This window comes from Hyperolius riggenbachi, chromosome 4 (assembly GCF_040937935.1).
Source record: "Hyperolius riggenbachi isolate aHypRig1 chromosome 4, aHypRig1.pri, whole genome shotgun sequence".
NCBI lineage: Eukaryota > Metazoa > Chordata > Amphibia > Anura > Hyperoliidae > Hyperolius > Hyperolius riggenbachi.
The window spans coordinates 390456476-390468657 of record NC_090649.1 but is presented as its reverse complement, the minus strand read 5'-3'; the positions used below and the strand labels follow the sequence as shown (position 1 = coordinate 390468657).

Sequence of the window (12182 nt, the reverse complement as noted above, 5' to 3'; positions counted from 1 at the left end):
GAATCTGCATGTCTGCTCCCATTGGATGACCTCAGTATAAAGATCTGCTTCCTGCAGGGTTTCCTTGGGTTTTCATAGCTTCAGCTTAAGCCAGTCTTGCTGTCGCTTTAGCCCCCGATCGTGTTTCTTGTTATAAAGATACTTTCCTGGTCTTTGCATCATATATTGGTTCATTGCCAATATATATGCATACCAGCACGTTTATTATTTTCCTTGTATTTGTGTTACGTGATACATCAGTGTCGCTGATGTATACGTACACGAACTGTTTATATCCTGTGTGCAGTTAGTCAGCTTTCCAGCACGTTTTGGTAGGTTGCGCGTACCGTGACCACCCGTGCTGAGGTAGTTACCCTGCTCCTGTTACTGTTTGTGGATTGCGTTCATCTCTGCGAAGAGATAACGAATCCTTCTGAATCCTGTTCTGTTACCGTTTGTGGATTGCGTTCATCTCTGCGAAGAGATAGCGAATCCTTCTGAGTCCTGTTCCCTGTATTACTCCAGTCCTAGTCAGCGTTCCTGCTTATGTCATATATCGGTTCATTGCCGATATATACATATGTTAGTCAGACGTTACAAATAGTTTCATTGATAGCTGTAATTGTAATACGCTAGGAAAACATACTTATTGTATATTTATCTGTGTTACGTTCATCTATCTTAATCCTGCTATTTTCTGACTATCCTGTCCTGTCTTTGTGAGGCACGCCATCGCCGCAACGCATTGGCTGCCTCATTCCAGTCTGTCTGGTTTTGGACGCTTGCTGTCGCTAAGTAGCCGCTAGCTAGCAAGCGTTCATTCTGTCTACCTGTCCTGATCTCCTCAGTTCTGGTTTATGCGCTCAGCGCTACTTTGCGCTGAGACGTTATAACGAAAGCATTGTTTGTGGCTGTCAGATCTGCACCGGCTCTGTGCGCCACAATCTCCTATTGGAGTCAGTCCTCCCCTCCACTATACTAGGGATAGCCTGTTTCCTGGTGCTAGTGTGTGTACCTCCTCCACGCCAGCTCATGCGTTGCATGCTGACTGTGGAGAATACACCACCAAGCCTAACAGAAATATTTCATCTTTACATAGATATTTAAAAAGTTTAGACCCTTAGGTAAATATTTGTGTTTTTTTTTTTTTTTTATTGTAATGTTTTTTTTTTTTTTTTTAATTAAACATTTTATGTGGGTATTTTTGGGAGGGTGGGATTGAAATTGTATTTTTTTTTGTAAATATATGTGTATTTTTATTTTTATTTAACATTTAGATGTAGTTTACTTTTTGGCCACAAGATGGCAGCCATGAGTTGTTTACAGTGACGTCACCCTAAGCGTACCACGTACGCTTAGAGCGACATAGGAAGCAGAAAAAGCTAGGCTTCCGAGAGAAGCTGTCGCTTTTTCTGCGGGGGAGAGGAATCAGTGATCGGGCACCGTTGCCCGATTCACTGATTCACTGGCTAACAAACCGCCGGCCGGGAGCGCGCGTGCACGCGTGCGATCGGCCGCGTGGACGCGCAGGAGCGCACATGGCTTCCTGGACGTGAGTTTCACGTCCAGGAATGTCAAATAGTTAAAATCGATTTCTCAAAAACTACAAGGTCTTTTTGAACAATTTTGCTATTCACTGCCAAAGTCGGCACGAAATTACGCAAAAACTGCATGAAATTTTACGCAAAATTACGAATGGCTATACGAAATCAAATGTACAAATTGTAATTACGTATAGGCGAAATTGCAAAAATGTACGCGAAAATGTATGTAATCGTAATTAGCTGATTACGATCATCACTAGTTGGACTTGTCCAAAACCTGTCGGTTCTAGCTTGGCAGTTCTAATATCTCTGCACCTATTCAAGCGGCAGGGCCGGTTCAAGTAACAATTGGGCCCTAGGGCAAAATCAGCTTGGGGGCCCCCCAACAGACACCCCCGACCTAAAAGCGTCATTAGAGGCCCTTAGTTGCAGCCAAATTTTCCTCCTGGGCCCCTGAGCTGGCTGCTGAACCTCCCCTAATCACTTTCCAACTTAACAGACTCTGCAGAGTCCCAAGGGAGCAACAACTAAGATGGGGGAGGGACACCTTGGGGGCCCCTACAGGCTCTAGGGCCCTGGGGCAATTGCCCATTTTTTCCTATGGTAGCTCCGGCCCTGTCAAGCAGGGACGCGCCACACAAGGTGAAGATTGCAAAGGTAGATTGGGGCATAAGGGCTGGTGCAAAGGCAGAGTGTCCAGCAGGCCTTACACTTTAAAGAAACCTGTAATGGAAAAAAAAAAACCCTCTAGGGGATACTTACCTCGGGAGGGGAAAGCCTCTGGGTCCTAACAAGGCTTCCCTCGTCCTCCGGTGTCCCTGTAATCCAGCGCTGCAGTCCCCCGAGGTAAATATTTACCTTCCGCAATCCTGCGCAGGCGCACTAGCGGCTCTCCGTTCAGGTTAAGGTGGAAATAGCTGAACATAATCGTATCCGCTCTACTGCGCAGACGCGAGTTCTTTGCGCCTGTGCAGTAGATCGGATACGATCAGGTTCGGCTATTTCCACCTTACCTGAATGAAGAGCTGCTAGTGCGCCTGTGCAGGATCCCAGACAGTGGCGTAGCTAAGCAGCTAGGGGCCCCGCTGCAAGTTTTACAATGGGCCCCCTCCCCAGGACTCTATAAATAACAATTGATACGGCACACCAAAACCTGGCAAGGACAACCACAGTGTCTGAGGTGCAAGAAGGGGATGGGGAACAGTTTGTTAATGGTTAATTCTAGTCAAAGCACCTTTAGTAGTGATTATTATCAGCACAGGACCAACAAAGAGCTAATACAGCGGTTGAGAGAGGGCCTTATGGGGTCCCTCTGGCCCAAGGGCCCAGATGCTTTCGCTACCTCTGCAACCCCTATTGCTACGCTACTGATCCCGGAGATGTCAATATTACTCGTGCCTACGCTGTCTTGTCAGGATTTGTCGAGGGACTTTCAGGGGAGCCAGTGCTGGATTCCCCCAAGTTGCAGAGGACGGGGAAGCCTCATGGGGACCCAGAGGTTTCCCCCTCCCGAGGCAAGTATCCCCCAGAGGGGTTATTTTTTTTCATTACAGGATCTCTTTAAATGATTGATTTTATAGATTGATTGAAAAGTTTTTTCCACCATATCCAGTTGGGAATTTAACAATTGTTTCTCAAAATGGACGCAGAGTTAACGATCCATCCATTTCTCAAAAATCAAATGATTCATTTGATTTTCGAAAAATTGCAAAAATGATTGAGACAAATAGGATGATAAGACAAATAGGAGTGCGGGCCAAGACCTAATCCCTGTACCTCTAGGGATACACAATGTCAAAACACGTTTGAGGGTTCATAATAATACTTACATAGCACTGAAATGACCACAGGCAGTCAGGGGGTGAGGCACTTGACGTTTCAGCCCGCAAATGGCACTTTTTCAAGACAGGTTTTTTTTCCTGTAACAAAAAGTGGGAAATCTTGCGCTGCTGAAGCTCAAGGTCCATGTGAAAGAACCTCCTCAGCACTCGGCTGTAAGTGAACTGGAGGAGAAGGACAAGAAAGGGAGGAGCGCTCTGTAGTGTGTTATCTTTTTAATAAATTAAACCAAATGCTTGTTATCCAGTTTTATCTAGTAAGTGCAAGTAATTCTTGCACATTTTTAATTTATTAAAAAGGTAACACACTACGGAGCGTTCCTCCCTTTGTTGTCTTTTTTTTCTGTGTCTTTGATGACCATTTATATTTACCTTGTCCATTTGAGACAGGGAGTGTAGCTATGTAATTTTAATAACCTAATATGTAAATGTTTTTATATGCAGGCAAGGAAAATACATAAAATGGTCTCTGCATTGCTTCATGTATTCCTTGCTTAGCTGCTTTCACATTTTGAAAGTGGAAAGGCCTGTAGAGCCATCCAGTCACAGTGCACTTCATGACACAGCACTGCCAGTGTAAAGACCTGTACACAGATCTGACATTTGATGAAACAATAATCGGCAATCAGTCTAATGGTGGCCACTAATGATCCAATCTTTTTCATCCAATCTTAGCATTTTTATCTAATATCAGGGCCCCCAACCACCCTGATTTCGTCGGGACGGTCCCGATTTTGGGGGGGCCGTCCCGCTGTCCTGCGCTGCCCCCCCCTCCCCCCCAGGTCCTGGCCGCTGGGGAGAGAGCTGAGGGGGAAAAAAACGATTGAGGCACCAGCCCGGGATACGGTTTGTGGCATGGATGGCCGCCATTAAACTTCTCCCTCCCTCCCTCCTAATATGCCCCCCAGTGTCCCCTTCCCCCCACAGAGTAAAATGGGCAGCGGAGCGGGCTGTAAATCTTACCACTGCCTCTCTGCGTACCGGGATGTCATCTGGTCTTCTCGCTTCCTGTGATGTCACAGGAAGCAGGAAGCCTAGAAGAGCCAGATGACATCCTGGTGCGGAGAGGCAGTGGTAAGATTTTCAGCCCGCTCCGCTGCCCACTTTACTCTGCGGGGGGAAGGGGACACTGGGGGGCATATTAGGAGGGAGAGAGGGAGAAGTTTAATGGCGGCGGCCATCCATGCCGCATACTGTATCCCGGGCTGGTGCCTCGATTGTTCTTTCCGCCCTCTCTCTGCCTACCCACGGCCACCCTCACCCTTCTCCTCACCCACTGGCACCCTCACGCGCTTCCCCTTTCGTTAATTAATTAACATTAATTAATAATTTCATTTTTTTTAAACTTATTGGTGGGTGTGACTAGGGGGTTGGGGGTGTGGCCTAAGTGTCCAGTTTTCTAGCATTAAAATGTTGGGAGGTATGTAATATAAGGGAACTGCCTATAGTATCCAATTAATATATTCCATCAGTTTACTCTTCTACTACATAGATTTGGTAAGATTGGATGAAAAAGATTGGATCATTAGTGGCCACCATAATGTTTGGACAAGCATTTTGTCAGAAAGGGCAACTGGCTGAAACACAAAGCATCTGGGAGCCTCCTGCTCTCTTCACCCTTCCCTCTCTATAGAAAAGTACATGCAGCTCTTCTCAGCTGTGCCTCCATGAACTGTCACAGGCTTTCAGCTGAAATAATCGTAAACAATGATTTTGCTCTAGGATTCCGAATCAAGCACGCACTCACTCACTCACTCACTCACTCACTCACTCACTCACTCACTCACTCACTCACTCACTCACTCACTCACTTACTCACTCACTCACACACCCTTTGGAGACTATGATTACAAGATAAACTTGGAAGTGTTTCTTTTATTTGAATAGTGGGGCTGTGTTACCCTAACAAAAAGGAATAGAGTTCAGCCTCTGCCACAAAGTCACAGTTGGGACAGTTTAAGAGTGTAATGTTGTGCAGAGATAAACTGACAGCTGACAGTGAGCGGGACTTTCCCTGTGCCCAAAGCTATCAGCATGCTAGTGACATCATCACTACTAGCAGGATTATCAACCACCGCAAGAAAACATGGGGTCATATCTTGCTTCAGCAAACTGCAAACTAACATGCATGCAGTTATAGTCTACACCATAAGCAGCATTTATGTTTCAAGTCTGGGTTCTTTTCTCCCTATGTCCTAAACACACAGTAAAAATACTCCGGGATACTTTGGTTGGGCTCAGAGGACACTTGATCCTGTCACAATCATTCTATTATAGCATAGTAAAAAAAATGCTATACCATAGATAAACAAACTTGATTAAGCATTTCAGAAAAGCATAAAGGACAGTTTGAAAACCATTCATACACAATTACAAAGTATTCATTACAAGTAAATAGGTGTGAAGGGGTATTTGAGATGGTGTCAACCATAATAGGGATATTTGGCACATGTGGACCTTAGTAAAGGGGTAAATATTGTCACAATTTTTTCAGCACACAGCTGTACACTACTACAGGCATATAAAACATTTAAAAACAGTCTGTTGCACATGAGAGGCGTCACTAGAGGGCATCATAAAAAGGAGATGGTGGGACTGTGCAACAGGGAGAAGATGGTCCTTGCAGCACCAAGACAGGTAACTATTCCAGAACACTCCACTCTGCATATGGTGGGTTAAGGGGAGGGGGGCTCTTGAGGGGCACAGGCGTGTCCTCAGGGCTTTGCGCACAGAGGCTACTGCCTTCAGAGCCTCTGCCTCAGATAGGCCCTAGGTGTATGGCCACACTAAGATGTGGTACCTCTCAGTGAATTACTGAGAATTGGTACTTCATAGTGAATTACTGAGATGTGGCACTCCACTGGGAATCACTGATATGTGGCACTCGACAGGGAATTACTGAGACGTGGCAGTCCACAGGGAATTATCGTATTTTTGGGACTACAACACGCACTTTTTCTCACCAAAAAGTGTGTGTGTGGGGGCGGGGGCAGTCTTATAGTCTGAATACTACTAATACTGTTTCTCCCCACACATACCAAACCTATTGCAGCAGTCTGCTGTTACTAGTCCGGTCAGTTTGAGAAGCAGGGGTGCCCAGAGGCAGAGGCTGTCTCCTCCTGTGTCTCCACTCCCTGTGCAGCCATTACCATGAGCGCTGCTGCCGCTGTGATTATGCTAGTGCATAGCAGGCTTAAATATTCCACCAATCAAGCGGGGGCACTGCCCCAGACCTGCCTATCATGGCCCTTACTGCTCCTGGCTTGCATCTTAATAGGATGCGATAGTCCCAAGAGCGGGACCAGGATGCCAGCATTGGGGCCAATCAGTGCACTCAGTGCCGCTGTGATTAGCTTGTGCATAGCAGGTTTGGGCAAGCATACCACCAATCAGGCAGGGGGTGCTGCCCCAGACCCGCCTATCATGGCCCTCACTGCTACACGCTTCCATCTTAATAGGAAGCGATAGTCCTGGGGGCAAGACGAGGGCGCCATCATTAGGGCCAATCACTGAACTGAGTGTGATGCAGGAGAAAAGAGGAGCACACACACAAAAATCCAGTCCAAGCTTGCTGGACCACCCAGGTTCATTACTGCTGCCCAACCTCTACTAGTCAGGGTCTTTGAGCCTAATGTGATGTCATCTGTCTGGCAATGTCAGCCTCAAATGTCCACCTCAGGCAATGTATAGCAATGTATAGTCTTTCAGGGAAAGTCCCTCCATTTCCGCAGTGCAGTGTCATGGCTGTGAAGGAATGTGACCTAGAGGTTAATCATTTTTGATGATGTCATGACTTAAAACTTTTTTCTTCTTAAAACAAACTTGAACCTGCAATGGTTTAAATAGACATAACATGAAACTGAAAAATCTAAAATGATGATAGACAGGGCGAAGCCCTAGAAATGATGTCCATATCATGATATATATGGAGGAGCTGTGACAATCAGAGTGATCAATGCCCCCCACTGAATTATTAACACTTATTTATACCAAGAAGTTTATATGCTCACCAACAAAGCTAACTTACAGTAAGCTTTGTACACAAGCCTAAAATAAACTTGTCTCAGAAAATCATTCTGTGAGGTCTCAGCTGACAGCCTTAGCACGTGCACGACTCTTCCATAATGACATTTAGCGCTGAACAGTTTTTTCCCTACATGCAGGATACCACTTCGTGCTCCACCCTCTCCATAGAACAGTACACACTGCTTGGCTATAGCCAAACTGCATGTCTATATAGTGCTTGTGATCGTTTACCTGATGTGCGTATGATGCTTTGGGAACTACTGAAGTCCAAAGATCAGAATTACAATCAGCCATATGGCATTCTTCAAAAGGACTGAGCTTCTTCACATTTCTCTCAGTTCAGGTAGCTGCTCTGGCTTGTGTTGCTAATACGAGTATCTTAATGTGTATTGAATATTTGTAACTCAGGAGAAGCTATGAAGGGAAGGTCAGCAAGCATTTAAATCAGTGAGTGAGAATAAGAAAGAGCTTTGGAGTGAATGGCCGCGCACATTCCCAGGAGTGGGATTTTATGCTGTATATGGGATATGTGTGTCCACTATACAAAGGGCCCGGTGCAGTAAACTCCAGTAAAGTTACAGCAGAAGGTGCACCAGCCTTTAACCCTTAGTGCCAGTGTTACGGTAACATAAGTGGCACTAAGGGTTAACAGCTGGTGCTCCCCCTGCACTAGGAACGGTAATATTGCCATGCACTTCCTGTGCATCTTTACCGGAGTTTGGTGCATCAGGCCCTTTGTGCATTATGTGCTTGCGATACAGTTTGTCACACTTGGCATGTGGCACTAAGAGTACTGCCGCACATAGCGACCCTGTTAGTGTGAAAGTAGCCTATAGAGTAGTCATAGCTTTAGTTGTTCCCTGCTATTAATTCTCATTATAGTTTTCTCAATCAAACCCCACTTTTACTGCTGCCTGTCTAGCCTTTGTCAAGAATACTGACTTTGATTGATCTCTGGCTGCCCTGACCTATTGTCTGACCGTGACATTGCTGCTAGCTGCTAGCTCTAAACTTCAGTCAGTCCCTAACTATGAATAACGTCTTATCAGCCTGTTCACTGCCTATCGATCTATTCACTGCCTACCAATCTACTGACTTGGCTTCTGTATTCTTGCTGTCTCTGTTGAGCAATACCAGGGGCTGTGACCTGGTGGTCACTAGCAGCCAATTTGTCCATCAATCCATGAGGATTCATTCCTGCATACATTTGAAAATGGTACCTGGTAAAAAGGGCACCTGATATAGATGAAAAGCCAGATTCAGCCACAAAGGGCGCCTGGTGTAGCCGAAACGCCAAATTTGTCTACAAAGGGCGCCTGGTGTAGCCGAAATGCCAAATTCCTCTACAAAAGGTGCCTGTTGTAGATGAGATGCCAAAATCAGCTACAAAAGGTCCCTTTTGTAGCCGAGATGCCAAAATTGGCTTTAAAAGGCGCCTGGTGTAGCCGAAAAGCTAGTTTTAGTTTATAAAAAGGATGCTGTTATAGGCAAAATTTGTTGCGCTATAAAAGGGCGCTGGATATAGCCTAGAAAAGTGATATAGCCGAGAAAAGTGATTACTATAACCTAACTTCTCTCTACTCTCACACAGGACCCTCCCCTGGTGATGCCTAACCCTAAGATCCCCTGGTGGTGCCTAACCCTAACCGCCCTTGGTGGTACCTAACCCTAAGACCACCCCAGTGGTGCCTAACCCTACGACCCCCCTGGTGGTGTCTAACCCCCCCTTGGTGGTGCCTAACCCAAAGACCCCCCCTGGTGGTGCCTAAACCCCCGGGTGGTGTCTAAACCTAAAATCCCAAGTGGTGGCGCCTAACCCTAAGCCCCTTCCCCTTGTGGTGCCTAACCCTAAGCCCAAACCTCCCCCGGTGATTACTATGACCTAACTTCTCCCTACTCTCACAAAGTACCTGCTTTGAAATTAAGACCGTATAAAGCTGTGCCCGGTTTCTAGATGATTTTGCTGATTAATTGGTTACTCATGTCATGTCTGTGGTTGAGTAATCCAGGAGAAGACTTTGCTGGGATTAGATAGGCAAAGCAGCTACAGAGAAGTTTGATAAGCTGTCCATTTACCAATAAGAATTCAGTTTTAGCGTATTCTATCCATCTAATGTCACGTACAGTAAGTGTATGATGTTATGTAGTGTCTAAAGGCTCGCAAACACATCCAACAAAGTGCGCAACCAACTGCACGACATGACTGACCACACGGCCAAGCCATCATATGATTTGGATTTTCTGTGCACCAACCAACTGAACAAACAACTAATTTGCATGCTACACATGCAAGCGAATGATGGACTGCATGATGTGGCCACATTTAAAACAAATACAAGTTGTTCAAACCACTTGTACGCGTAGCCAACCGCACAATATCAGCCCAACAGTCGTGTGAGTTGATCTGCTGATTGGATCATGCAATCCGCCTATTAATAGTCGTGTAGTTGTTTGCTACCCATACACACGCCTGATTGTCATCCAACAGACCAAAATCAGACGACAATCAGAGAGTGTGATTGCGCGTATGTACGGGCCTTAACTATCTCCAGAGTGAAAAAGGAAAAGTAGACCTTTTTGAACAAATAAAGGCCAAAAACCAAAGTCAGGTTTAGGGATTAGGTGTCAGCACAAGTGTACAGCACAGGTTGCTTCTCCCCAGGATACATAGCATATTAACAGCTGCTAGTATACAAGCTATCCAGGTAACCAGCATACTTTCATTATAGCTACAGTACATGACAATACGGTGAAGGAGTTCCTTACCTTTAGGAAGTGCTGTATCTTGTACTGGATACTTCTCTGTCTGTAACAAGCCGGTATAGTTTTATTAGGACATCATGAAATGAAACATCAACTACCAGCTAGGTTTTCTTTTAAATAAAATAGTTATATACATTCCATACTGGTTCCTTAACATAGATGGAAATGCCTAGGAGAACCCATGGAGAAGTATGTTATCAGTTTGATCAGCTGATAGATTTATAAGGCTCTGATTTGCTGGTCATGATCATGTGCTAAACCGAGAAGTCATCACAGCAAATCAGAACCAAACAAATCTATCAGCTGATCAAACTGATCACGTTTCTTCATGAGTTCTCCTAAGCATTGCCATCCCCATTCCTTAATTTCATGTAGTGGTTGCGAAAGGCAACACAGCTGGCTGCTCTAGAGGCACAGTTTAGTAAAGGTATATCCTGGTCAGGACATTTACATTGCTCAGCCCTCTAGCGTCTAGGCACAATGTGAGGCGGAGCATTGCTCACCTGCCCATCACCTACTTCTCCATTGTGCAAGTGTGTGTTACTCTGTATGCAGCCAGTCTGTACCTGCCACTGCAGTGGGAAACACCATTTTGTAGCCCAGCACACAGGGGAGCAGCCACACTGAAATTGCTGCTGAAATAATGGGAAACATTGCAAAGTGATAGCTGCTAGGCAACACTGAAGCCGGTCAATGCTACTCACACTTCAGTGCCGACGGCAAAGCACTTTCTTCGTCCTGTCAGATTCTGCATCTAAAACGGGGAGGTTAAGTTTAGCCAGAGGAAAGGTTAGTGGTAGGCAGAGGAGAGGAGAGTGGTGGGCAGAAGAGAGGGGAGGTTAGTGTTAGGCACATGCAGAGCAAGACCATGCACAAGGCAACCTAAGCAAGTGGCAGTGGCCTAGTGGGTGTTAAGGGGCCCGAATGCTAGCTTCTCCAGCCCATCCTTCTTTGGTCACAGGATACCACTAAATCAGTTGCTGTCAGTTAAAACTAAATAAACAACTGATGTGCAGCCCACATCAAGGTAATGTCCATGTTTTCCTATGGGTCAGCTCACATCTACACAATTGAACTGAAAACTTTTTCACAAAGCACTGCTGCAGAACCACAGATCAGTTAAAACGCATCAGTGTAAGGACCGGTTCACACTACAACACAAAAGCAGTGAACACAGAAACGGTAAGCACATACGCTGGTGATCGCATGGTGTCATTCACATTACCTTCCGTTTGCATCGCCTCCTATCGACTTCATCCACCGTTGTTGGCCACTGCTACTGATCTTACCCTCGTCCCAAAACCGATCAGAGCCTGGCAGAAGCATAGGACTCCCTACTGGATTGTAAAAAAAAAAAAAAAAAATCAAATGTAGCCCTACCTAGCAACAGGGAAGATCTTCATTGGTCCACCATGAACTAGTGAGAATTCTCCCTGTTGCTGAGCAGGATTCCCATTGGTCTTCTGCAAACCAATGAAATGCCCCATGATTCTGCTGGGCTCCGATCTGCATCTAACCTGCAGTGGACCAAACAGTGGGTGTCAGTGATGGCAAAACCAAATCCACAGGACAGGTGAGTTGATGCTTTGCATGCAGCGACCAGCCTAGTGGGAACGAATAACGTCTTCCATTGCGTCCAATCTATGGCCTCGAGACTGCGATGTGGAAAACATGTGACTAGTGGGGGCAGTCCAATCCACGAGCTGCGCTTCGCATTCTGATTGAGAGTGTAAATGCATCCTATTAATAACATAGGATCCATTTAACGTCCGGGTTTTTTCTGCGTTCCAGAAAACGTCGCGTTTTCAATAGTGATGTTGGCGCACCGTTCGCCAGCAAACCTCTATGGGTCGCTACTACTTCCGGGTCGCTATGACCCATAGAAGTACGTCTGCGCTGGGCCGGCGGTGCGCGTCTTTGATCGTGCGCCTGTTGCCGGGCACTCTCTGCGCATGAGCGTGACGTCACTCATGACGTCACGCAAATGAGCAGAAAGTGCCCGGCAACAGGCGCGCGATCAAGGATGTGCACC

The 12182-nt window shown here is 46.0% G+C and overlaps 1 protein-coding gene across 3 annotated transcripts in view; it reads right to left on the bottom strand.

Annotated features, from left to right (window-relative positions):
• The window catches only part of EDARADD (EDAR associated via death domain), a 121581-nt gene that overhangs the window by 64457 nt on the left and 44942 nt on the right, over nt 1-12182 (bottom strand). For all 3 annotated transcript variants that reach the window (XM_068232166.1, XM_068232167.1, XM_068232168.1), the window contains one exon: nt 10154-10193. In XM_068232166.1, the coding sequence (XP_068088267.1) occupies nt 10154-10193 (40 nt within the window). The remainder of the gene's footprint in view (nt 1-10153; nt 10194-12182) is intronic.